The sequence below is a fragment of the Coregonus lavaretus genome (genome assembly GCF_964263955.1).
Source record: "Coregonus lavaretus genome assembly, contig: HAP1_SCAFFOLD_2438, whole genome shotgun sequence".
Lineage (NCBI taxonomy): Eukaryota > Metazoa > Chordata > Actinopteri > Salmoniformes > Salmonidae > Coregonus > Coregonus lavaretus.
In genome coordinates this window covers 32,501-60,077 of record NW_028157798.1, presented here as the reverse complement: position 1 = coordinate 60,077, position 27,577 = coordinate 32,501, and the positions used below count along the sequence as shown (strand labels likewise).

Genomic DNA, 27,577 nt, shown 5'->3' with positions numbered 1-27,577 from the left:
CGCTTTTAGTTTTAGAAATATTTCGGACTAACTTATTCCTTGCCACCCCTCTGAAACTAACTGCAGCTCTTTGTTAAGTGTTGCAGTTATTTCAGTCGCTGTAGTAGCTGACATGTATAGTGTTGAGTCATCCGCATACATAGACACACTGGCTTTACTCAAAGCCAGTGGAATGTCGTTAGTAAAGATTTAACAAAGGAAGGGGCCTAGACAGCTGCCCTGGGGAATTCCTGATTCTACCTGGATTATGTTGGAGAGGCTTCCATTAAAGAACACCCTCTGTGTTCTGTTAGACAGGTAACTCTTTATCCACAATATAGCAGGGGGTGTAAAGCCATAACACATACGTTTTTCCAGCAGCAGACTATGATCGATAATGTCAAAAGTCGCACTGAAGTCTAACAAAACAGCCCCCAAAATCTTTTTATCATCAACTTCTCTCAGCCAATCATCAGTCATTTGTGTAAGTGCTGTGCATGTCTGTTGTCAATTTGTTTACGGTAAAATAGCTTTGTATCTGGTCAAACACCATTTTTTCAAAAAGGTTTACTAAGGGTTGGTAACAGGCTGATTGGTATGCTATTTGAGCAAGTAAAGGTGGCTTTACTATTCTTGACTTTTGCTTCCCTCCAGGCCTGAGGGCACACACTTTCTAGTAGGCTTAAATTGAAGATATGGCAAAAAGGAGTGGCAATAACGTCCGCTATTATCCTCAGTAATTTTCCATCCAAGTTGTCAAACCCCGGTGGCTTGTCATTGTTGATAGACAACAATACTTTTTTCACCTCTTCCACACTCACTTTATGGAATTCAAAATTACAATGCTTGTCTTTTATAATTTGGTCAGATATAAATGGATGTGTAGTGTCAGCGTTTGTTGCTGGCATGTCATGCCTAAATTTGCTAATCTTGCCAATGAAAAAATCATTAAAGTAGTTGGCAATATCAGTCGGTTTTGTGATGAATGAGCCATCTGATTCAATGAATGATGGAGCTGAGTTTGCCTTTTTTCCCAAAATGTAATTGAAGGGGCTCCCAAGCTTTTTACTATCATTCTTCATGTCATTTATCTTTGTTTCATAATTGACTTTTTTTTTTTTTTTTTTGTAATGTAGTTTCTTCTTCTTTTTATTCAGTTTAGTCACATGATTTCTCAATTTGAGTATGTTTGCCAATCGGTTGTGCAGCCCGACTTATTTGCCATTCCTTTTGCCTCATCCCTCTCAACCACACAATTTTTCAATTCCTCATCAATCCACAGGGATTTAACAGTTTTTACAGTCATTTTCTTAATGGGTACATGCTTATTAGTAACTGGAATAAGCAATTTCATAAATGTGTCAAGTGCAGCTTCTGTTTGCTCTTCACTACACCCCACCGACCAACAACTATTCTTTAAATCAACAACATAGGAAACACAACAAAACATATTGTATGACCTCTTATACACTATATTAGGCCCAGCCTTTGGAACTTTGGTTTTCCTAGATATGGCTACTATATTGTGATCACTACATCCGATGGATCTGGATACTGCTTTCAAGCAAATTTCTGCAGCATTAGTAAAGATGTGATCAATATATGTTGATGATTTAATTCCTGTGCTGTTTGTAACTACCCTGGTAGGTTGACTGATAAACCTGAACCAGGTTGAAGGCACTGGTTACAGTTTGAAGCTTTTTCTTGAGTGGGCAGCTTGATGAAAGCCAGTCAATATTTAAATTACCCAGAAAATATACCGCTCTGTTGATATCACATACATTATCAAGCATTCCACACATGTTATCCAGATACTGACTGTTAGCACTTGGTGGTCTATAGCAGCTTCCCACCAGAATGGGCTTTAGGTGAGGCAGGTGAACCTGTAGCCATATTACTTCAACAGTATTTAACATGAGATCCTCTCTAAGCTTTACAGGAATGTGGTTCTGAATATAAACAGCAACACCTTCAACATTGGCATTTCTGTATTTTCTGTAAATGTTACAACCTTGTATTGCTACCACTGTATCGTCAAAGGTATTATCTAAGTGAGTTTCAGAGATAGTCAGAATATGAATGTCATCTGTTACTAGCAAAGTATTGATTTCATGAACCTTGTTTGTTAACCCACATATGTTAACGTGGCCTATTTTGAGCACTTTTATGGGATTCTTACTTGTTTTCATTGCTTTACTGGGAAGCTTAGCCGAAGTAGATATGCTCATGTTATTTATGTTTGTGCAGGGTGAGCTGCACACAGTGTACTTCCTAGTAGGGCACATTGCCTCAGTGCTAACAGTATACATCTGGTTCACAGGCACATGATTACTGCATACAATAGCTGTAGGATCAGCAGAGGCATTCAGGGCAGTTAGAGGGACATAAATTAGGTTACTTACATTGTGTCTACCACTGCCCCTGGTATAATGTACATTTGCTGAAGCATTATGACAACTCAGCAAAAAAATATAGGGATTAACTGAGCTGGGCTTGGGTCATTGATAAGTCATTGTCTCAACGCAGCCTTATAATGCTGTGAAAGGATCCAGGAACCCAAATGATTTGGGTGGATCCCATACTCCTTATGTGTTTTGTTTCCAAAAGGTATCACATTTGTAAACAAAGGTTACACCCAGTGAGCTACAATAATCACGTAGCCAGTTGTGAAGAGAAATAATCCTGCTAAAGCGTTCAATGCCACAATTCAGAGAGGGCACAGGGCCAGATATGATGGGTATTTTATTAGTGACTATCAGAGAGTCAATCAGCTGTTTAAAATCCAGTTTCAACTGTTCAGAGCTGCCCTTCATAATGTCATTAAAACCCACATGGACTACGATAGAATCGATTTCCATGTCATGGCGTAGTACATTCAATCGGGAGCAGCTTAGTAATGTCATTTACTCGAGTTCCGGGATAGGACATTGTTTTTGCACCAGGAACGGTCACATTTCCTACCATGGAGCTGCCCAAAATCACGGCTGGCGAGAAGGACGAGGAAATCTGCCCAGTCCCACGCTTCACAGGTGGTTATCCATAAACCATGTTATAAACTGATAAATCATATAAACAAGTATGTGGGTGTGTGAGAACAGTTCATATACTGTATGAAAAAGTACCTGATTAAATAAAGCCAATTTTATGAAACCCTTGACTAAGACTGTTGAATCCCTGATAGTCAAAATAGCATGAAAAAAAATACATTGTTCCTTCATAGACCGATTGCTTTGTGAGGTTCAACCAACCTTTTGTTGGTGTCTACATATTCTCAGAAAGGGGGACATTGGCGAATCTGAATAGATAAGGCCTGACAAAATACTAACTCTATATCCTGGTGGTCTACATCCTGGGGTTTACCAAGGACCTCCAGTATTACTGCCATCACCACAGCAGCCAGATAACTGCCAATGCAAAGACTCCATGCCAAACATACTGCAAGCCAAACATACTGCAAGCCAAACATACTGCAAGCCAAACATACTGCAAGCCAAACCTACTCCAAGCCAAACATACTGCAAGCCAAACATACTGCAAGCCAAACATACTGCAAGCCAAACATGTTGAATAGCAGGTTTATTCATACGGCATGGTCATCATGACTCCCTGATGGATTACAATGAAAACCTTGTAGACTGACGTAGGACACTTTCATCCAAAGGTGAATGTCTTTAAACTGCATTTTCCTCATGACATATAGCAGGTGTCAAAGACGTCAAGTTGGGAACCGCTATGTCAAATTCTACAACATGTTTCATCCATCATGTGACACCTGTCCTTATTCTCTTTATCCACAATATTCGTAAAGGTGAAAACAATTAACACAATATACACTGAACAAAAATATAAACTCAACATGTAAAGTGTTGGTCCCATGTTTCATGAGCTGAAATAAAAGATCCCAGAAATTTTTCATACGCACAAAAAGCTTATTTCTCTCACATTTTGTGCACAAATTTGTTTACATCCCTATTAGTGAGTATTTCTCCTTTGCCAAGATAATCCATCCACCTGACAGGTGTGGCATATCAAGATGATGATTAAAAAGCATGATCATTACACAGGTGCACCTTGTGCTGGGGACAATAAAACACCCCTCTAATTGTGCAGTTTTGTCACACAACACAATGCTACAGATGTCTCAAGTTGAGGGAGCGTGCAATTGGCATGCTGACTGCAGAAATGTCCACCAGAGCTGTTGTCAGAGAATTGAATGTTCATTTCTCTACCATATGCCGCCTCCAATTTTGTTTTAGAGAATTTGGCAGTATGTCCAACCGGCCTCACAACCGCAGACCACATGTAATCACGCCAGCCCAGGACCTCCACATCCGGCTTCTTCACCTGCGGGATCGTCTGAGACCAGCCACCTGGACAGCTGATGAAACTGTGGGTTTGCACAACCGAAGAATTTCTGCACTTCTGTCAGAAACCGTCTCAGGGAAGGTCATCTGCATGTTCGTTGTCCTCACCAGGGTCTTGACCTGACTGCAGTTTGGCATCATAACTGACTTCAGTGGGCAAATGTTTACCTTCGATGACCACTGGCATGCTGGAGAAGTGTGCTCTTCACGGATTAATCCCGGTTTCAACTGTACCGGGTAGATGGCGTCTTGTGGGAGAGCGGTTTGCTGATGTCAACGTTGTGAACAGAGTGCCCCATGGTGGTGGTGGGGTTATGGTATGGGCAGGCATAAGCTACGGACAACGAACACAATTGCATTTTATCAATGTCAATTTGAATTCACAGAGATACCGTGACGAGATTCTGAGGCCCATTGTCGTGCCATTCATCCGCCGCCATCGCATCAAATCAAATCAAAGTGCAAATAGTCAGGGTGGAAATGATTAGCTGTTCAGGAGTCTTATGGCTTGGGGGTAGAAGCTGTTGAGAAGCCTTTTGGAACTAGACTTGGCGCTCCGGTACCACTTGCCGTGCAGTAGCAGAGAGAACAGTCTATGACTAGGGCGGCTGGAGTCTTTGACAATTTTGAGGGCCTTTCCTCTGACACCGCCTGGTATAGAGGTCCTGGATGGCAGGAAGCTTGGCTCCAGTGATGTACTGGGCCGTACGCACTACCCTCTGTAGTGCCTTGCGGTCGGAGACCGAGCAGTTGCCATACCAGGCGGTGATGCAACCAGTCAGGATGCTCTCGATGGTGCAGCTGCTGTGGATCTGAGGACCCTTGCCAAATCTTTTCAGTCTCCTGAGGGGGAATAGGCTTTGTCGTGCCCTCTTCACGACTGTCTTGGTGTGTTTGGACCATGATAGTTTGTTGGTGATGTGCACACCAAGGAACTTGAAGCGCTCAACCTGTTCCACTACAGCCCCGTCGTGCTCAGTCCTCTTTTTTTTCCTGTAGTCCACAATCATCTCCTTTGTCTTGATCACGTTGAGGGAGAGGTTGGAATGCATTCGGCCCCATGTTGCAAGGATCTGTACACAATTCCTGGAAGCAGAAAATGTCCCAGTTCTTCTATGGCCTGCATACTCACCAGACATGTCACCCATTGATCATGTTTAGGATGCTCTGGATCGACGTGTACGGCAGCGTGTTCCGGTTCCCGCCAATATCCAGCAACTTTCAACTCCATTGAAGAGGAGTGGGACAACATTCCACAGGCCACAATCAACAGCCTGATCAACTCTATGCAAAGGAGATGTGTCGTGCTGCATGAGGCAAATGGCTGTGACACCAGATACTGACTGGTTTTTCTGATCTACGCCCCTACCTTTTATTTAAAGGTATCTGTGACCAACAGATGCATATCTGTATTCCCAGTCATGTGAAATCCATCGATTAGGGCCTAATTTATTTATTTAAATTGACTGATTTTCTTTGAAATTGTTGCATGTTGCCTTTATAGTTTTGTTTAGTGTATTTTGGGATGTAAACAAGAAATATGAATCACTGTTGATACATCCTGTTCTGATCTAATGAGATCGATGTCATGGAGTACAGAAACATGCAGGTGTGCCCCTCCCTGAAGATCACTACTGAATATCCAAAGCGACTTACAGTCATGCGTGCAGACATTTTTGTGTATGGGTGGTCCCGGGGATCGAACCCACTACCCTGGCGTTACAAGCGCCGTGCTCTACCAGCTGAGCTACAGAGGACCACAGGTTAGGGTATGTATTCCATGTCAGACGTTTCCAATGCCACTTCAACTCAACATCTTAGACCCCAAAGGTTGCCAGGTCAAGCTGTTTCTCGTACATACAGTACATGAAAATGATGGACGTTTAAACAGAGTAATGGGAAAAATAGGGTGGTGCAAATATATATATATTTTTTTAAATGAGTAGTCTTGAGTGAATAACATAAAATCACACTTTTGTAATGTGCAATAGGTTATGAAAAGCATCAACAATTTAACGTGACCTAATGGTGAGAGCGAAAGTGACAGATGTAATGATGACGTGAGATGAGAATATTGGATTATTATATACATTCTTTAATTCAAGTTCTCTCTGTACACACAATTGCTTAAAATATATATATATATATATATATATATATATATATATATATATATATATATATATATATATATATATATATATATATATATATATATATATATATATATATATATGAATGAAGAAAATATCCATGGAAGGGTGATCCAAAAGGGAATGTTAGTTGGGTGGGTCTACACGGTGAAAAACATATCCACATTTGGCTTTGTATTCACACACATCTATTCCCTGCTCTTAAGCAAGAGGGCTGAGCGTATTATATCTTCCATGGTCTTAATAACTTAAATGGATTAAGTTTTGACCAGTTCAAAGCCAGGCTGAAACTCTCCCCCAAAATAGTCTTTATCAACATATTGCCCTTTCAGGTTAGAACGGGGTTTAAACATCAAGGAGTAAAACTGTGGGTTAACTGAGACCTCTGTGGGTTAACTGAGACGTCTGTGGGTTAACTGAGACCTCTGTGGGTTATCTGAGACCTCCGTGGGTTAACTGAGACCTATTCTTCATTTTTCGAGGAACGGCCTTGCATGTAACGCCATCTCTCGTGAGGTATTAGCTACAATATCTGCTGTACAGAAACCATTCCACAATGGGTGGTCCCACATACACATAGATGTGCAGTAGACTCCTCATGCTATAAAAACACCTGTTGCCAGTCAACATGCATGAGGACCTGTGTGCCTGTCCTCTGATCATGCAGGTAACACCAGTAGTTTAATCCTCTATGCTGTACAGAAATACAGAGATGAAAAAAAGCAGAAGTCCATTTTTAAAAAGCATGAGTAAAAAACCCTGTCCAAGCTCTGTCCCACTCCCAAAATAATATCACCCAGGAATACACTGGCTACTACACCTCTCCTTCAGCTCCCCTCCCCTCTCCTCTCCTCTTCATCCTCATCCTCCACTCTCACCCCAATCTAGGTTGTGACCTTCTCCGTTGGCAATGGCATCATGGAGTCCCTCTTCCCTCCTCCCCAACATGGGTTCTTAACATGCCTGCCCCATCTGGTGGCGGGGCGCTGGAACAACAACTCTGTGTTCCGGCCCAGACTGGGGAGTTTCTCTGGACTCCACAGGTAAATCGTGGGAAAGTCATTGGACGGCCACACTCCAGGTGGGGGATCAAGATGCAGATGGTTGGATGGCAGCCGTAGGTACAGTTGGCCAGGGGGTCTTGTTCCGCACCGCCGGTCCGCACTCTGGGAGCAGCCCCCCTCAACTGGAGACTATGAAACAGAGAGAGTTCAGGACCAGACTCTGTGATCTTGGAAATCAAGGTTATTTACTAAAACGTTACTAGTTTTAGTAAGTGAGACAGTTGTTTTGCTGTTTCACTACATGTTATCCTAATGGGTGGTGCTGTGAGCCACTGACCTGTGTTCCTCCTCAGCCTCAGGCACCTGCAGATGGCTTCTAGGTTTTAGGACTACAAGCTGGCAAACTCTATTATCACAGACAGAAGGTGTAACCCATATATGTCACAGCCTCTATAAAGCATCCGCCTAGAACGTTTTCTCACCACCAAAAATGGGAGTTTAGAAGGAGTGCAAGGTCGAATTGAGTTTGTGCACAAACGCACTTCGCAAAGGAGGCGTTACCTAACGGAAATATGCAAATATATGCTACAACGCGCCAATACAATAGGTTGTCGCTAGCGGGTGCTTGGATTTGCCCACCTCCTTGCTTATTCTGCCCAATAGGCTTAATTTGCTCCCACTGTAAACGACACAGATGAACTATCTCGGGTTAGTTATAAATATCTTGGCTATTACCGGCTGGGCACACATCAATCCTAGACGATAGTGCAGATCTATCGCCCTCTATCGGCTGCCTAGGCATAATCATTATGACTTCGTGGCTGTGGTAACTAGAGTACTAGTGACGACCGCAGTCAAGCTAACAACAACACAACAGGTTTAAAATATGTTCACATCGAATGAACTAGCTACAAATACCTTCAACAACGGAGAAAATTGAGGTCTGTAGCTAGCTAGCTATATGTTATACATTTGTGTAAGTTGTGTAGCTAAGCCAGCTAGCGTAGTGACGTTATATCTAGGCTGATTTGATCGCTAGCAATGCTAGCTGTTTAGCTAGCTGCTTTGCTCTCGATTTCAATAACTAGTTCAGCTATTGAAAAAACTAGAAATACGACGTTACTTAGCATTTTATTTGCACTTTTCACTGAAACTACAAAGAGCCTTGCGGGTTTAAACCTTCTCTGGTAGCCAGTTAGTTGGCACTGATAAGATACTAGTTCGCGTTAACTAGTTGGTAAACGAGACGAGACTTGGATGGCCTCGCGATACTACTACTAACTATGTAGTTAGCTATGGCTTTGGTCGTTAGGTTAACTAGCTGGACCCAACACTATCTGCCAAGCCGTGTTGTTGTCAGTAGCTGACAGTTGCAATGTAGCTAACTAGCTAAGGTTGGGCTACTAAACTTGTCACCGTTGTTGTTTGATTACTATACTAGATACTTTCTGCAGGAGTGTCCAGTGCAGTGACTAACTACTAACTAGTGAACTACATATTATGATGCCATGGAGGATAGGAAGCTGAAGAGAAAGATTTCCAGGCCCTCCACCAACCAGGCCCCTGCCCCACCAACCAGCACCCGGAAGAACACAGCCTCTGGACGTCATCTGGGCTTCAGCCACATGGGTACACATGCCAGCCAGAAGGGGAAGAGCCGCAGGTAAGAAACATAATCATCTTCATCATCTGGATGACTTGAAGATTAACTGCTTTGAGGTGAAGTTCTTAATTTGGTGTGTTGTGTGTGTGTGTGTGTGTGTGTGTGTGTGTGTGTGTGTGTGTGTGTGTGTGTGTGTGTGTGTGTGTGTGTGTGTGTGTGTGTGTGTGTGTGTGTGTGTGTGTGTGTGTGTGTGTGTGTGTGTGTGTGTGTGTGTGTGTGTGTGTGTGTGTGTGTGTCTCAGGGGTGTGAAGGCCAGACAGCAGCAGGCTTCAGGCAGTAAGTCAGGCCAGGGCCAGCCGGACCCCATCCAACACTCCTTCCTGACAGACGTCTCCGATGTGCAGGAGATGGAGAAAGGACTGCTGAGCCTCCTCAATGACTTCCACAATGGAAAACTACAGGCCTTTGGTGAGCTGTGTGTAAAACTACAGGCCTTCGGTGAGACCAGGGTTCCAGTGGCTCAGTGGATAAAAGAGCATATTACCTGTCTGTGTCGGTGGAGTTTTACATAAACACTATCTATGACCTCTCTTTTATCCCCTCTCCTCGTACCCTCCCGCTTCCCTCCCTCCCTCTTCCTTCCCTCCCTCTTCCCTCCCTCTCTCTTCCCTCCCTCTCTCTTTCCCCCTCTCTCTTTCCCTCTCTCTCTTTCCCTCTCTCTCCCTCACTCTTCCTCTCCCCCCTCTCTCTCCCTCCCCCTTTCTCTCTCCCTCCCTCCCTGTCTCCCTCCTTTTTCCCCTCTTTCCCTCCCTCTTCCCCCTCTCTCCCTCCCCTTTCTCTCTCTCCCTCCCTCTACCCCCTCTCTCTCCCTCCCTCTACCCCCCTCTCTCTCCCTCCCTCTACCCCCCTCTCTCTCCCTCCCTCTACCCCCTCTCTCTCCCTCCCTCTACCCCCCTCTCTCTCCCTCCCTCTACCCCCCTCTCTCTCCCTCCCTCTACCCCCCTCTCTCTCCCTCCCTCTACCCCCCTCTCTCTCCCTCCCTCTACCCCCCTCTCTCTCCCTCCCTCTACCCCCCTCTCTCTCCCTCCCTCTACCCCCCTCTCTCTCCCTCCCTCTACCCCCTCTCTCTCCCTCCCTCTACCCCCCTCTCTCTCCCTCCCTCTACCCCCTCTCTCTCCCTCCCTCTACCCCCCTCTCTCTCCCTCCCTCTACCCCCTCTCTCTCCCTCCCTCTACCCCCCTCTCTCTCCCTCCCTCTACCCCCCTCTCTCTCCCTCCCTCTACCCCCCTCTCTCTCCCTCCCTCTACCCCCTCTCTCTCCCTCCCTCTACCCCCTCTCTCTCCCTCCCTTTACCCCCCCCTCCCTCCCTCCCTCCCTCCCTCTACCCCCCTCTCCCTCCCTCCCTCTACCCCATCTCCCTCCCTCCCTCTACCCCCTCTCCCTCTCTCCCTCCCTCCCTCTACCCCCTCTCTCTCCCTCCCTCTACCCCCTCTCTTTCCCTCCCTCTACCCCCTCTCTCTCCCTCCCTCTACCCCCCTCTCTCCCTCCCTCTCCCTCCCTCCCCCCTCTCTCTCTCCCTCCCTCTACCCCCTCTCTCGCTCCCTCCCTCTACCCCCTCTCTCGCTCCCTCCCTCTACCCCCTCTCTCTCTCCCTCCCTCTACCCCCTCTCTCTCTCCCCCCCTTCACCCCTCACTCATCCCCCTCTCTCTCCCCCCACTTCCCCCTCTCTCTCCCCCTCTCCTCTCCCTCTTCTAGGTAATGAGTGTTCTATAGATCAGATGGAGCATGTGAGAGAGATGCAGGAGAAGTTGGCTCGGCTGCACTTTGACCTTTATGGGGAGGTGGATGAGATGCCTGACGACCAGCGGAAGACTGCCTGCGACTCCAACATGGACAAACTACTGCTCAACGTAAGATCTGGCAATAGTTTTTGTTAATATACAGTGTCTTGCAAAAGTATTCAGACTGCTTTGTGTTAGAAAGTGGGATTACAATGGATTTAATTCTCAATTTTTGTCAACAATCTACACAAAATACTCTGTCAAAGTGGAATATTTGTTTTATTTTTTTAAAGATAAAAAATTAAAAATAATATCTAAAATCCAGGAGTTCCATAACTATTCAGCCCCTTTGTTCAGGCAAGTCTACATTAGTTCAGGAGTAAAATGTGGCTTTCAAAAATCACACGATAAGTTACATGGAAATAATAGGGGTGGACATGATGTTTGAATGACTAACCCTTCCTCTGTCCCCCATACATACAACATCTGTAAGGTTTAATTTAATTTCAAGCACAGATTCATCTGGGCGGCAGGTAGCTTAGTGGGTAAGAGCGTTGTACCAGTAACTGAAAGGTCGCTGGTTCTAATCCCCGAGCCGACTAGGTGAAAAATCTGTCGATGTGCCCTTAAGCAAGGAACTTAACCCATTTCGCTCCTGTAAGTCGCTCTGGATAAGAGCGTCTGCTAAATGCCAAAAAATAAAAAATAAAGACCAGGGAGCTTTTCAAAAGCCTCATAAAGAAGGGCAGTGATTGGTAGATGGGTAACAATAACACGAGACATTGAATATCTCTTTAAGCATGGTCAAATTAATAATTATGCTGTGAATGATGTATTAAACCACCCAGACACAAAGATTCAGTCGTCCTTCTGAACTGAGCTGCAGGAGAGGAATGAAACTGCTCAGGGATGTCACCATGAGGCCATTGGTGATTTTAAAACAGCTACAGAGTTCAATGGCTGTGATGGGAGAAAACTGAGGGTGGATCAACAACATTGTAGTAGGGCGATATCGAATTAATGTTTTTGCGCGATGTTCCAAATGCCTGTATCTCTCCCTTAGCTCAATGGAATGAAACATCTCAATGTTAGCTCAAAGGAATGAAACATCTCAATGTTAGCTCAATGGAATGAAACATATCTGTCCTTCTCTACAGCTAGAGGAACTGAGTTCATCAATGTATCCTTTTAAAATACGTGTGTGTGTGTGTGTGTGTGTGTGTGTGTGTGTGTGTGTGTGTGTGTGTGTGTGTGTGTGTGTGTGTGTGTGTGTGTGTGTGTGTGTGTGTGTGTGTGTGTGTGTGTGTGTGTGTGTGTGTGTGTGTGTGCGCGCGCGCGCGAGTGCGAGTGCAGAGTGAGTGAGTGAGTGAGGGGTGTGTGTCTTTGAGCTGTTGACTTTGACCTGATTAATTCTAGCTCACAGTTTACAGATAAACTTAAGAAATGCAGAATTAATTTTACATTTACGTCATTTAGCAGACGCTCTTATCCAGAGCGACTTAATATAATTAAATAATTGCATATATTACAGGACTTCACGTACTGTAGTTACATAATAGAGGACATTTCTTTGTTCTGTTCTCTGTGTGTGTGTGTGTGTGTGGGGGGGGTGGGGGGTGTGAGCTCAGAGCAGAGTGAGTGGGGTGTGTTTCAGCTGTTCTCCTTGACTCCTCTCCACAAGTCAGAAGCTGAATCTGGCAGACAGCCAGGAGATACCCAGGACAGCCAGCATCTGAGTCGGTCTGCGGTCAACGGTCTCAGCTCTGATCTGAGTCGGTCTGCGGTCAACGGTCTCAGCTCTGATCTGAGTCGGTCAACGGTCTCAGCTCTGATCTGAGTCGGTCAACGGTCTCAGCTCTGATCTGAGTCGGTCAACGGTCTCAGCTCTGATCTGAGTCGGTCAACGGTCTCTACCATCCCCTCCTCTCCTTCCTCCCCTCCCCTCTACCATCCCCTCTCTCCTCTACCATCTTCTCCTCTCCCCTCTACCATCTTCTCCTCTCCTCTCCCCTCTACCATCTTCTCCTCTCCTCTCCCCTCTACCATCTTCTCCTCTCCCCTCCCCTCTACCATCCCCTCTCCCCTCTACCATCTTCTCCTCTCTCCTCTACCATCTTCTCCTCTCCCCTCTACCATCTTCTCCTCTCCCCTCCCCTCTACCATCCCCTCTCCCCTCTACCATCTTCTCCTCTCTCCTCTACCATCTTCTCCTCTCCCCTCCCCTCTACCATCCCCTTCTCTCTCCCCTCTACCATCTTCTCCTCTCCCCTCTACCATCTTCTCCTCTCCCCTCTACCATCTTCTCCTCTCCCCTCCCCTCTACCATCCCCTTCTCTCTCCCCTCTACCATCCCCTTCTCTCTCCCCTCTACCATCCCCTCCTCTCTCTCCTCTACCATCTTCTCCTCTCCCCTCTCCTCTCCCCTCCCCTCTACCATCCCCTTCTCTCTCCCCTCTACCATCTTCTCCTCTCCCCTCCCCTCTACCATCCCCTCCTCTCTCCCCTCTACCATCCCCTCCTCTCTCCCCTCTACCATCCCCTCCCCTCTACCATCTTCTCCTCTCTCTCCTCTACCATCTTCTCCTCTCCCCTCTCCTCTCCCCTCCCCTCTACCATCCCCTTCTCTCTCCCCTCTACCATCTTCTCCTCTCCCCTCTACCATCCCCTCCCCTCCCCTCCCCTCTCCCATCCCCTCTACCATCCCCTCCTCTCCCCTCTACCATCCCCTCTACCATCCCCTCCTCTCTCTCCTCTCCCCTCCCCTCTCCCCTCCCCTCCTCTCCTTGGGGCTAAGGGTTTATGGGATTGGGCCCTAATCACCATCCTCCACTCATCTGCTCAAACACACTGCATTTGTATTGAACTGAGTTGCACATATTTGCGAGTTTGTTTGACTTTGGAAACTCACTGCACATGTGCACACGAGTGTTTGGCCAAATGTTGTTGCCTTTTTCCGCCTTACTTTTACTGTTGCCTTGGTTTGAACCAGTGTTCCATTGAGATATATATTTCACCTTCTACACATATCTTTGTCTTATATGCAGGTGGAATGCAATAATCATATTTGAAGCTGCTTGATTGTCAACCTTTTAATTTGAGTAATCCTGTACATTACAGATGGGGGGGGTGTTACTTAATGGGGGGGGGGGGCTTGTTATGATTTATTTTTCTCAGTTTTAGGAAAGTCAATAAAGAGGAAATTCTAATGACTGAATCACGTGTTTGTGCTTTCCTCATATGGATGGATGGTAATGATGTATGTTTTCACCTGGTGATATTATTTGTGGAAGCAGCAACACATCTTAATAATGTCGAAGACTTGAATTTCGCTTCAGGGACAATAATGTCCACTTACTTTTGCCGCGCCCACAAGTGATGTATTTCAGCAAAGGATTGTTTGTGTAGTAGTTTCAGTGAAAGATCAGATCATGTGCAGTTCACAGGCCGATCCTGTTGACCAAGCAGCCTGTGTAAGCCTAGCCTACTCGGTAACCAAAGCCGCGCACTGTACGAACCACGACACGCCATGGGCGAATCTGATTTGGTATTCCCTTGGTTCCTCGTGTCCATTCTGGTCACGTCTTCAAAACCTATTGGATGAGAAGGTCGGAGGGGACGGACCGCTAACGTGTGTGTGTGTGATGGAATGCTGCCCGCGCCTTGTGCTGTTGCTCCTGTTATTCCGTCTCTAAGGAGACGGGGCAGATTGTTGGGTAGGAGAGTAGGTTAATAAATTGCACTTTATAGTCATACTTGTGCAGGTCTGTGGAATTATTTTTGGAAATTACATTGCATAGGATCTCCTAGACCGGCCAGTTTAAAACACAGGTAATTTATCACCGCTGTATCATTTGTTTTATCATAGTTTTAACTGGATTATTGACAGAAGAAGATTTTACCCGCACTTTGTTAAGACTTAATTTGAACCACACAAACAATCGCCTATAAAAGTCGCACGTAGTCTACCGACTTAAATGAAACAGAGCGTCTTCCGGTAGTATCCTCAACTGGGCCAAACCACTCATAAAATGACGTCCGTGGATCTGACCGTTCGGTCCAGTCCAAGTCCTAACCCAGGTCCTCACCGCGTGAAACAGTGGCAACTGAGCGGGACAGACTACCAACCCCAGCCGGCCCTGACGCATCGCAGCTCGGTCACAGGGACAGCCGACAGCCGCTTCAGTGCCTGGACCCCCATCACAAACAAGACCTCCAACCACCAGGTCAGCCAAGTGAGAGAAGACAGTCAATCGTTTTCCTTTTCTTTATCCTTTTTGTTATGCTTTTTCACCACCTTGGCCTTCCCTACTAAAAAACATTTACATTTGAGTCATTTAGGAGATGCATTTTTGTACTTTTGCGTACTGGTCCGCTGTGGGAATCGAACCCACAACCCAGCGTTGCAAAGGCCATGCTCTACCAACTGTGCCACAAGGGAAAATCCCCATATAATTCGTGCATCTATTAATTCTAAGCTACTATATTTTTGCACCAAAAAAACAACAACCATTCAGCGACCCTGCCATTGTGCCCTTGAGCAAGGCACTAAAATTACTCTGGGGCCAGCTGACCCATTGCTTCCAGCCCCTCAGGCTGTGCTCGTGTCTCGGGGTAGGCTGTATCAAATCAAATTGTGTTTGTCACGTGTTTAGCAGATGTTATTGCGGGTGTAGCGAAATGCTTGTGTGTGTCTCGGGGTAGGGTGTGTGTGTGTGTGTGTGTGTCTCGGGGTAGGCTGGTGAGTGTTGGGTTATTAGCATAAAGACACATTTCCGTCCTCTGTAAGTTAATGCAGCCTACATCTTATTTTATGACCTGTCAGTTGTTTGAGGAGCGGACGACCCTGGTGCTTCACTGGTTTGACCTTTGGACTGACCGCCAGAGAAAAGTCTTCCTCCAGGCGCTGCTGTCTCAGTGCTCCAACTCCCAGCTCAAGTAAGCACTTCTGACAGAAAGGACTGTTATTATTGTTTACCTGGATCCCATTAGCTTTTGCAGAAGCAGCAGCTACTCTTGCTGGGGTCCACGAAAAAACAAAACATGACAAGTATCAAAACACTGATACTGTTAGACAAGGACAGTCACACAAATGTAAAATACAATGATATACAACTACAAAAATAATGTGTGTGTGTGTGTCTCTGGTCTTGTCCCATCTCTCTGTCAACCCTCAACCAGGAAAGACTGGCATGCATGTTGTTAGTTCTGTATGTGCTTTGTTTTGAGCCAGCTGCAGCTTAGCTAGGTCTTTGCTGCACCTGACCACATTACCAGACAGTAATCAAGACGGGACAAGACCAGAGCCTGAACAACTAGTACAGTTGATGTTTGTCTTAAAGAACGCAGATCATCTTTTTATAACAGACATACCCCTCTCCCCATCTTCACAACTTTCTCAATATGACTTGACCATGATAATTGACCATCCAATGTTATACCTAGGAGTTTAGCTTCCTCAACTTGCTCAATGGTCACACGCCCTCTTTATGCACAATTCCAGTTGAGGTCTTAGGGAATGTTTTACACCAAAGACGGTGCTTTTAGTTTTAGTTGTATTTAAAGACCAGTTTATTATTGATCACCCATTCTGATACTGACTGTAACTTCTTATTTAGAACATGTAGAGTGTGGAATCATCCGCATACATAGTCATTCTAGCTTTGTGTAAGACCAGTTGCAAATCATTTGTAAAAATAGAGAAGTGTAACGGCCCAAGGCAACTGCCCTGAGGGACACCACACTGTACATATCTGATGTTAAAGAAGCTTTCATTGAAGAACACTCTCTGGGTTCTATTGGATAAATAACTCTCCAACCATGTGATGGCAGGTGATATAAAGCCATAGCAAGTGAGTTTATTCAATAACAATTTATGATCAATAACATCAAAGGCTGCACTGAAATATAACACTACAGCTCCAACTATCATCTTATTATCCATTTATTTTAACCAATCATCTGTCATCTGAGCCAGTGCAGTACAAGTTGAGTGCCCTTGTCTATATGCATGCTGAAAGTCAGTAGTTAACTTGCTCTCTGAAAAATAGCGTTGTATGTGGTCAAACAACAATTCTCTCCATTAGTTTAATAAGAACACGCAGCAAACTGATTGGGCAGCTGTTAGAGCCAGGAAAGGGCGCTTTACTATTTTTAGGCAGTGGAATTACTTTAGCTTCCTTCCACGCCTGTGGACACACACACTCCTTTAGGCTTTGGTTAAAGATAGAGCAAATAGGGGTGGCAATACAGTCTGCTACCATTCTCAATGGTTTCCCATCAAGGTTGTCTATACCTGGTGGCTTATCATTATTGATGGATAACAATCGTTTTTCCACCTCTCCCACACTAACTTGACCAAATTGAAAACAGCAATCCTTCTTTCATTATTAAATATTTTATACAAAAATATGATGGTTCAAATCAAATGTTTATTGTGTGACATGCGCCGAATACAACAGATGTAGACCTTAACGTGAAATGCTTCCTCACGAGCCCTTAACCAACAATGCAGAGTTTAAAAAAAAGTAAGAAACATTTGCTAAATAAACTAAAGAAAAAATAGTAACACAATAAAATAACAGTAACGAGGCTATATACAAGGGGTACCAGTTCCGAGTCAATGTGCGGGGGCACCGGTTAGTCGAGGTAATTGAGTTAATATGTACATGTGGGTAGAGTTAAAGAGACTATCCATAGATAATAAACCGAGAGTAGCAGCGTAAAAGAGTGTGTAGCCATTTGATTAGATGTTCAGGAGTCTTATGGCTTGGGAGTCTTATGGCTTTGGGGTAGAAGCTGTATACAGAAGATAGCCCAAGTCCATATTATGGCAAGAACAGCTCAAATAAGCAAAGAGAAACGACAGTCCATCATTACTTTAAGACATGAAGGTAAGTCAACAAGGAACATTTCAAGAACTTTGAAAGTTTCTTCAAGTGCAGTCGCAAAAACCACCATGCATCAGGAATGGAAGACACAGAGTTAACTCTGCTGCTGAGGATACGTTCATTAGAGTTACCAGCCTCAGAAATTGCAGCCCAAATAAATGCTTCACAGAGTTCAAGTAACAGACACATCTCAACATCAACTGTTCAGATGGGACTGTGTGAATCAGGCCTTCATGGTCGAATTGCTGCAAAGAAACCACTACTAAAGGACACCAATAAGAGGAAAAGACCTGCCTGTGCCAAGAAACACAAGCAATGGACATTAGACCGGTGGAAATTTGATTTTTGGTACCAACTGCCGTGTCTTTGTGAGATGCGGTGTGGGTGAACGGATTATTTCAGCATGTGTAGTTCCCATCATAAAGTATGGATGAGGAGATGTAATGGTGTGGGGGTGCTTTGCTGGTGACACTGTCTGTGATTTATTTAGAATTCAAGGCACACTTAACCAGCATGGCTACCACAGCATTCTGCAGCAATACGCCATCCCTTCTGGTTTGGGCTTGGTGGGACTATCATTTGTTTTTCAACAGGACAATGACCCAACACTCCTCCAGGCTGTTTTAAGGGCTATTTTACCAAGAAGGAGAGTAATGGAGTGCTGCATCAGATGACCTGGCCTTCACAATCCCCCGACCTTAACCCAATTGAGATGGTTTGGGATGAGTCGGACCGCAGAGTGAAGGAAAAGCAGCCAACAAGTGCTCAGCATATGTGGGAACTCCTTCAAGACTGTTGGAAAAGCATTCCAGGTGAAGCTGGTTGAGAGAATGCCAAGAGTGTGCAAAGCTGTCATCAAGGCAAAGGGTGGCTACTTTGAAGAATCTCAAATATATCAAATATAATTTTTATTTGTTTAACACTTTTTTGGTCACTACATGATTCCATATGTGTTATTTCATAGTTTTGAAGTCTTCACTATTATCCTACAATGTAGAAAATAGTTTTCAAAAAGAAAGAAAATCCCTTGAATGAGTAGGTGTGTCCAAACGTTTGACTGGTACTGCACATGCAGGTAGGAGTAAAGTGACTATGCATAAATAATAAACAGAGAGTGTGTGTGTGTGTGTGTGTGTGTGTTGGAGTATCAGTGAGTGTACACCGAGCCTGTGCAAGAGAGTCAGTGCAAAAAATTTAAATAATTAAGGGGGTCAATGCAAATAGTCTGTGTAGCCATTTGATTAACTGTTCAGCAGTCTAATGGCTTGGCGGTAGAAACTGTTAAGGAGCTTTTTGGTCCCAGAGTTGGCGCTCTGGTACCGGTTCCCATGCGATGCGGTAGCAGAGAGAACAGTCTATGACTTGGGTGGCCGGAGTCTTTGACAATTGACACCGCCTGGTATGGAGGTCCTGGATGGCATGAAGCTCGGCCCCATTGATGTACTGGGCCGTATGCACTATCCTCTGTAGCGCCTTGCTGTCGGATGCCGAGCAGTAGCCATACCAAGCGGTGATGCAACCAGTCAGGATGCTCTTGATGGTGCAGTCTGAAACTTTGCATACACACTGCTTCCATCTAGTGGCCAAAATGTAAATTGCGCCTACACTGCAATATTATATTGTGGCCTTGCTCTTGCATTTCAAAGATGATGGAACAAAAAATAAATAGAAAATGCATGTTTTTTTGTTTGTATTATCTTTTACCAGATCTAATGTGTTATATTCTCCTACATTCATTTCACATTTCCACAAACTTCAAAGTGTTTCCTTTCAAATGGTATCAACAATATGCATATCCTTATAATAATAATAATAATAATAATATGCCATTTAGCAGACGCTTTTATCCAAAGCGACTTACAGTCATGCGTGCATACATTTTTGTGTATGGGTGGTCCCGGGGATCGAACCCACTACCTTGGCGTTACAAGCGCCGTGCTCTACCAGCTGAGCTACAGAGGACCACATATCCTTGCTTCAGGTCCTGAGCTACATGCAGTTAGATTTGTCATTTTGGGCAAGAATTTGAAAAAAAAAGGGTCTGATCCTTATTAAGGAAGAATGATATAGGGATTTGAATAGGAAATATGTAGTGCTCAGCAGTAGTGAAAAGTCCCAATTTATCACTCATTGCTACTTAAATGACTACATAAATCACTACTGGTTTTACTACACGTCAATAGCAATCAAGTAGTACAACCAGTAGGTTTACTGTGTAGTAATGATGTGTAGTAATTCAGTGGGCACTGACTCTGTGACCCTAGGTCCTGCAGGGATTGGCTGAAGCAGATCGTGCCGGTGACGAGCATGGACTTCACCTCCGTGTTGCCACGGTTCCTGTCTCTCTATGTGATGTCATTCCTGACCCCTCGTGACCTCTGCTCTGCTGCACAGGTCAGCTGGCACTGGAGGGTCCTGGCCGAACAGGTGAGGGGTTAGAGGTTAGCGCTCATTCTCTCTCTCCCCCTCTCTCTCTCTATTCCTCTTTCTCCTTTTAGTACTGTGTGTGAGGTTAACCTAACCCCCCCCCCCCCCCCCCCCCCCACACACACCTCGCTCTCCGTAGGACTGTCTTTGGTCGGTGAGGTGTGTGCGACGGGGCTGGTTCCTGCCCTATAATCCAGGGGACAGAGAGTATGGTGGGTGGAAGAGCCACTATGTGTCCTGTGTGTCCACTCTGGACTGGCTGACCCCCAGAGAGGCAGCACAAACGTACGGCACCCTCAACACGCGCTGCTCAGGAGAGAGGGAGGAGGAGGAGGAGAGACGCAAGGAGAGGAGGATCAGACAAACCATCAGGGAGAGAGTGGAGGAGCAGAAGAGTGAGTGAGAGGAGGAGAGGATCGGCTGTGTGGTCCTGTGTGGCCCAGTTGGTAGAGCATGATGCCAGGATAGTGGGTTCGTTTTCCCGGGGTTTGCACACATCAAATCACATTTTATTTGTCACATGCGCTGAATACAACAGGTGTAAATGCCTTACAAGCCCTTAACCAACAATGTAGTTTTAAGATAATATTGTTAAGAAAACATTTACTAAATAAATAAATAAATTCAATTAAAAGTAACACAATAAAATAACAATAACGAGGCTATATACAGGGGGTACCGGTGCCGAGTCAATGTGCGGGGGTACAGGTTAGTCAAGGTAATTTGTACATGTATGTAGGGGTAAAGTGACTACGCATAGATAATAAACAGCGAGTAGCAGCAGTGTAAAAACAAAGGGAGGGGGGCGGCATTTGATTCAATGTAAATAGTCCGGGTGGCCATTTTTGATTAATTGTTCAGCAGTCTTATGGCTTGGGGGTAGAAGCTCTTAAGGAGCTTTTTGGACCTAGAGTTGGCGTTTCGGTACCGCTTGCCGTGCGGTAGCAGAGAGAACAGTCTATGACTTGGGTGACTGGAGTCTTTGACAATTTTTTGGGCCTTCCTCTGACACCGCCTGGTATAGAGGTCTTGGATGGCAGGAAGCTTGGCCCCAGTGATGTACTTGGCTGTACGCACTACCCTCTGTAGCGCCTTACGGTCAGATGCCAAGCAGTTGCCATACCAGGCGCTGATGCAATTGGTCAGGATGCTCTCGATGGTGCAGCTGTAGGATCTGGGGACCCATGCCAAATCTTTTCAGTCTCCTGAGGGGGAAAAGGCGTTGTCGTGCCCTCTTCACAACATTCTTGGTGGGTTTGGACCATGATAGTTTGTTGGTGATGTGGACACCAAGGAACTTGAAGCTCTTATCCTGCTCCACTACAGCCCTGTCGATGTGAATGGGGGCGTGCTCAGCCCTCATTTTCCTGTAGTCCACGATCATCTCCTTTGTCTTGCTCACGTTGAAGGAGAGGTTGTTGTCCTGGCACCACACTGCCAGGTCTCTGACCTCCTCCCAATAGGCTGTCTCATCGTTGTCTGTGATCAGGCCTACCACCGTTGTGTCGTCAGCAAACTTAATGATGGTGTTGGAGTCGTGCTTGGCCACGAAGTCGTGGGTGAACAGGGAGTACAGGAGGGGACTGAGCACGCACCCCTGAGGGGCCCCAGTGATGAGGATCAGGGTGGCAGATGTGTTTTTGCCTACCCTTACCACCTGGGGGCGGCCCGTCAGGAAGTCCAGGATCCAGTTGCAGAGGGAGGTGTTTAGTCTCAGGGTCCTTAGCTTAGTGATGAGCTTTGAGGGCACTTTGGTGTTGAATGCTGAGCTGTAGTCAATGAACAGCATTCTCACATAGGTGTTCCTTTTGTCCAGATAGGAAAGGGCAGTGTGGAGTGCGATTGAGATTGCATCATCTGTGGATCTGTTGGGGCGGTATGCGAATTGGAGTGGGTCTAGGGTTTCCGGGATGATGGTGTTGATGTGAGCCATGACCAGCCTTTTAAAGCACTTAATGGCTACCGACGTGAGTGCTACGGGGCGGTAGTCATTTAGGCAGGTTACCTTCGGTTTCTTGGGCACAGGGACTATGGTGGTCTGCTTGAAACATGTAGGTATTACAGACTCGACAGGGAGAGGTTGAAAATGTCAATGAAGACACCAGGTGGTCCGCGCATGCTCTGAGTACACGTCCTGGTAACCGTCTGGCCCCGCGGCCTTGTGAATGTTTACCTGTTTAAAGGTCATGCTCACATCGACTACGGAGAGCGTGATCACACAGTCGTCTGGAACAGCTGGTGCTCTCGTGCATGCTTCATTGTAGCTTGCCTCGAAGCGAGCATAAAAGGCATTTAGTCCATCTGGTAGGCTTGTGTCACTGGGCAGCTCGCGGCTGGGTTTCCCTTTGTAGTCCGTAATAGTTTGCAAGTCCTGCCACATCCGACGAGCGTCCGAGCCAGTTTAGTAGGATTCAAGCTACCTGTTTGACGGTTCGTCTGAGGGCATAGCAGGGTTTCTTATAAGCGTCCGGATTAGTGTCCCACTCCTTGAAAGTGGCAGCTATAGCCTTTAGCTCGGTGCGGATGTTGCCTGTAATCAATCCATGGCTTCTGGTTGGGATATGTATGTACAGTCACTGTGGGGACGACATTGAGCCAGTGACTGAGGTGGTATACTCCTCAATGCCATTGGATGAATCCCGGAACATATTCCAGTCTGTGCTAGCAAAACAGTCCTGTAGCATCCGCGTCATCTGACCACTTACGTATTGAGCGAGTGACTGGTACTTCCTGCTTCAGTTTTTGCTTGTAAGCAGGAATCAGGAGGATATAATTATGGTCTGATTTTCCAAATGGAGGGCGAGGGAGAGCTTTGTACGTGTCTCTCTGTATGGAGTAAAAGTGGTCTAGAGTTTTTTTTCCTCTGGTTGCACATGTGACATGCTGGTAGAAATTAGGTAAAACTGATTTAAGTTTGCCTACATTAAAGTCCCTGGCCACTAGGAGCGCCGCTTCTGGATGAGCATTTTCTTGTTTGCGTATGGCCTTATACAGCTCGTTGAGTGCGGTCTTAGTGCCAGCGTTGGTTTGTGGTGGTAAATAGACAGCTACGGAAAATATAGATAGTGTAATCTACAGTTTATCTTGAGGTACTCTACCTCAGGTGAGCAATACCTTGAGACCTCCTGAATATTAGACATTGCGCACCAGCTGTTATTGACAAATAGACACACACCACCCCTCGTCTTACCAGAAATAGCTGTTCTGTCTTGCCGATGCACGGAAAACCCAGCCAACTGTATATTATCCGTGTTGTCGTTTAGCCACAACTCGGTGAAACATAAGATAGTACACTTTTTAATGTCCCGTTGCTAGGATAGTCTCGAACGGAGCTCATCCAGTTTATTCTCCAGTGATTGCACGTTGGCTAATAGAACGGATGGTAGAGGTGGGTTACCCACTCGCCGACTAATTCTCACCAGGCACCCTGATCTCCGCCCCCTGTATCTCCGTCTTTTCTTCATGTGAATGACGGGGCTTTGGACCTTGTCTTGGAGCAACATTATATATTTCGCGTCCGACTCATTAAAGAAAATCACACACGATTGTGAGTCGCTTTGGATAAAAGTATCCCTATTACTGTGTTGGATCAGATATAGGGTTGGGGTCAGAGGTGACAGCCAGGGTGAATGATATTTCCTATCTCTCTGTTCTCTACAGGAGCATCCCTGAAGTCCAGACCAGCCTGGAGGAGCAGCATCAACAGAAGCAGACCAGGGGGAACAGTGGTCAGCCATACCCAGGGAGAGAGGCAGGTGCCTGGGCGAACGAGGAGCGTTCAGTGCTCTCCCTCCTGGTTGTCAGACAGGACGGGACGTCTCTGTTTATCCCCTGACCTCAGCCTTAACTTGACCCCGACTCTGACCCTGGAGAAGACCCAGCTCTCCAGCCATGTGAGGTCCCAGGCCATGGGGTGAGAGGCCTTGCCCCGATCATAGATATAGACCTCACCTGTGTGTGTGTGTTTGGTTCATGAACAGTGTGTGTAACGCGTTTGTGTGTGTGTGGGTGGGTGTTTGGTTCATGGCCAGTGTATATAATGTGTGTGTGATAATGTATGGTTTCAGGGACAGTGTGAACAGAGGAGGTTTGTCCACTTCCACCAGCAGCAGACCCAGACCCTCTCTCTCTCCATGTCCCTCTCTCTCTCCATCACCACCTCTTCTGCTACTGCTGTCCAACAGGATACCTGCCTACGAGGTGAGACATTTGGAGCAGGGGGAGTACTGATATGGTCAAATATTTAGGTTATCAATTACTTACAGGTTTCAGGTCAATTCAATTTTTCATTCAGCATTGACGAGAATTGGAATGAGTGAATAACATCTCTTCTCTCCTCTCGTAGTTGGTCCTGTGTGGTGTGAGAGTAGGAGTGGTGGTGGTTCTATACGACCACAGAGGGACCCTCCAGGCTCTGTTATCCCAGGCAGAGAGGGCTCTGGGTGGGCAGCGAGCTCAGAGACTGGGGGTGCTGGCTCCTGGAGGTACGGAGGAGATCACTCTGCTGCAAGGTGAGGGTGGAACACTGGGTCAGGGTCATAGTTCGCTGAAGGTCATAGTCACTGTTTGACCTTTGACGTCTCTTTGACCCCCAGGCTGCAAGGTGACAGAGAGGAGTGTGCTGACACCTGACTCCAGGGAATTCTGGGAGAAGCTATGTGGCTGGGTCGTTCCACCTGAAGAGGGAGGAGGGGTGGACGTCTTCTGTCCCCTCGCAGCATCTGGTGTGTAGATCAAGAGAGAGAATGGTTTATTTTCAATTACATGGTATCAGTAGCAGCTAACACAATACAAAATATATCCATCCACACAATAAAATCTACAAGTTAATCACTCAGTCACTCGAGCACAGAGAAAAACTACAAACCGACGGCACTAACACACATTCCCATTCCTCTCTCGCTCTCGCTCTCTCCCTTTCCGCCTCTCTCTCTCTCTCCCTCTCCGCCTCTCTCTCCCTCCCTCTCTCTCTCCCTCTCCGCCTCTCTCTCTCCCTCTCCGCCTCTCTCTCCCTCCTCCTCTCTCTCTCGCTCTCTCTCGCTCTCTCTCTCCCTCTCTGCCTCTCTCTCCCCCTCTCTCTCCCTCTCCGCCTCTCTCTCCCTCCCTCTCCGCCTCTCTCTCCCTCCCTCTCCGCCTCTCTCTCCCTCCCTCTCCGCCTCCCCCTCTCTCTCCCTCTCCGCCTTTCTCTCCCTCCCCTCTCTCTCTCTCTCTCTCTCCCTCCCCCTCTCTCTCCCTCTCCGCCTTTCTCTCCCTCCCCTCTCTCTCTCTCTCTCTCTCTCCCTCCCCCTCTCTCTCCCTCTCCGCCTTTCTCTCCCTCCCCCTCTCTCTCTCTCTCTCCCTCCCCCTCTCTCTCCGCCTCTCTCTCCCTCCCCCTCCCTATCTCTCTCAGCCAGAGGGGTGCTGCTGGTCCAGTCTCTGTCTACTCTGACAGGGTTGGAGGTCTCAGCTCCTACTGGGATGGCCACTGGAAGCTTCCAGAACAGTGAGTCAGGGAGGAAGGGAATCATTTCAATTGCGTTGATCAAACCCCAACCCTAGCAAGTTATTGTATATCAAGTTTGAACACCTATTGACCATATTTAACAAGGGGCCAATCCAAATGAAGTGAGACCACCACTCGCACTTTAAAGGCTCTCACTCTTCGTCTCTCTTTCTCTCTCCCCCCTCCCTCCAGTCCTGAGTGAGTGGTCGTGTAGCAACGGTGCCGGTGACAGGGCTGGGACCGGGGTTAGGGGTGTGTGTGCGTCCCCTGGCCAGCACTATGTGTGTGAGGGTGTGTTACAGGGTTGGAGCTGGCAGACCCAGTGGCTAGAGGAGGCTCTAGGAGCCCTGAGGGACCATCTGGGGCCACAACTACCACAACTGAGTCTGGACACCAGGGGTCGAGTTCTGGGTACGAAACACACACGCACACACACGCACACACACACACACACCCGAGGTCAGTTTCAATGGGACTCTGGCCCTAGAGCAGCTGAGTGTGTATGTGTACAAAACATTAGGAACACCTTCCTAATATTGAGTTGCAGCCCCTTTTGCCCTCAGAACAGCCTCAATTCGTTGGGGGCATGGACTCTACAAGGTGTCAAGTGTTCCACAGGGATTCTGGCCCTTGTTGACTCCAATGCTTCCCACAGTTGTGTCAAGTTGGCTGGATGTCCTTTGGGTGGTGAACCTTGATACACCTGGGAAACGGTTGAGCGTGAAAAACCCAACCTTGCCCATTCACCCTCTGAATGGCACACATACACAATCCAAGTCTCAATTCTCTCAAGGCTTAAAAATCCTTCTTTAACCTGCCTCCTCCCCTTCATCTACACTGATTTGAAGTGGATTTAACAGGTGACTATGATCTATAATGGATCATAGCTTTCACCTGGTCAGTCTATGTCATGGAAAATCATGGAAAGAGCAGGTGTTCGTAATGTTTTGTAAACTCTGTTCCTAGGTCAGTTTCTATGGGAGGCGGTAGCACTAGAGCATCTGAGTGTCTCTAAACTCTGTTCCTAGGTCAGTTTCTATGGGAGGCGGTAGCACTAGAGCATCTGAGTGTCTCTAAACTCTGTTCCTAGGTCAGTTTCTATGGGAGGCGGTAGCACTAGAGCATCTGAGTGTCTCTAAACTCTGTTCCTAGGTCAGTTTCTATGGGAGGCGGTAGCACTAGAGCATCTGAGTGTCTCTAAACTCTGTTCCTAGGTCAGTTTCTATGGGAGGCGGTAGCACTAGAGCATCTGAGTGTCTCTAAACTCTGTTCCTAGGTCAGTTTCTATTGGAGGCGGTAGCACTAGAGCATCTGAGTGTCTCTAAACTCTGTTCCTAGGTCAGTTTCTATGGGAGGCGGTAGCACTAGAGCATCTGAGTGTCTCTAAACTCTGTTCCTAGGTCAGTTTCTATGGGAGGCGGTAGCACTAGAGCATCGGAGTGTCTCTAAACTCTGTTCCTAGGTCAGTTTCTATGGGAGGCGGTAGCACTAGAGCATCTGAGTGTCTCTAAACTCTGTTCCTAGGTCAGTTTCTATGGGAGGCGGTAGCACTAGAGCATCTGAGTGTCTCTAAACTCTGTTCCTAGGTCAGTTTCTATGGGAGGCGGTAGCACTAGAGGATCTGAGTGTCTCTAAGGAGGTGACTGTAGCTCTGACCGAGGGTCTCACGGCATTAGCAACGGAGGTGAGTTCTGCAACAAAACACTTCATTCCAAATGGCTTCTTTATTCATCTTTGACCTATCCTTCTCTCTCGCCCTCCTCCGTGCCTCAGACCAGACCTCTGGAGTTCCTCTCTCTCTTCCTGAGAAGATGGGGGGAGAAAAGGAAAGATCTAAACGGAGGAGGGGAGGAAGGAGATGAGAGAAGAGGAGGAGGAGGAGAGAGGACAGAAGGA

At 46.5% G+C, this 27,577-nt stretch overlaps 2 protein-coding genes across 3 annotated transcripts in view; both read left to right on the top strand.

Annotated features, from left to right (window-relative positions):
- Positions 1–8,294: 8,294 nt before the first annotated feature.
- On the top strand, positions 8,295–12,785 carry ccdc28a (coiled-coil domain containing 28A). 2 transcript variants are annotated; one of them, XM_084199013.1, is made up of 6 exons: positions 8,295–8,441; positions 8,942–9,163; positions 9,405–9,601; positions 10,860–11,014; positions 12,043–12,065; positions 12,567–12,785. In XM_084199013.1, the coding sequence occupies exons 2-6, from the start codon at positions 9,009–9,011 to the stop codon at positions 12,619–12,621; spliced, it is 585 nt and encodes a 194-aa protein (XP_084055139.1). In that variant the 5' UTR covers positions 8,295–8,441; positions 8,942–9,008; the 3' UTR covers positions 12,622–12,785. The 2 variants fall into 2 exon arrangements, with proteins under 2 accessions (XP_084055139.1, XP_084055140.1); XM_084199014.1 differs by having other exon boundaries at positions 8,301–8,441; positions 9,405–9,571.
- A 2,128-nt stretch (positions 12,786–14,913) lies between these two features.
- Positions 14,914–27,577, top strand: part of ect2l (epithelial cell transforming 2 like) — a gene marked incomplete at both ends in the record, with an annotated part of 24,977 nt that continues 12,313 nt past the window's right edge. Inside the window, 12 exons of the mRNA XM_084199015.1 lie at positions 14,914–15,108; positions 15,708–15,820; positions 20,037–20,199; positions 20,339–20,594; positions 23,860–24,112; positions 24,267–24,399; positions 24,545–24,710; positions 24,795–24,923; positions 25,589–25,681; positions 25,874–26,092; positions 27,268–27,365; positions 27,455–27,577. The exon at positions 27,455–27,577 is cut by the window's right edge and continues 144 nt beyond it. Coding sequence (XP_084055141.1) covers positions 14,914–15,108; positions 15,708–15,820; positions 20,037–20,199; positions 20,339–20,594; positions 23,860–24,112; positions 24,267–24,399; positions 24,545–24,710; positions 24,795–24,923; positions 25,589–25,681; positions 25,874–26,092; positions 27,268–27,365; positions 27,455–27,577 — 1,941 coding nt within the window. The remainder of the gene's footprint in view (positions 15,109–15,707; positions 15,821–20,036; positions 20,200–20,338; positions 20,595–23,859; positions 24,113–24,266; positions 24,400–24,544; positions 24,711–24,794; positions 24,924–25,588; positions 25,682–25,873; positions 26,093–27,267; positions 27,366–27,454) is intronic.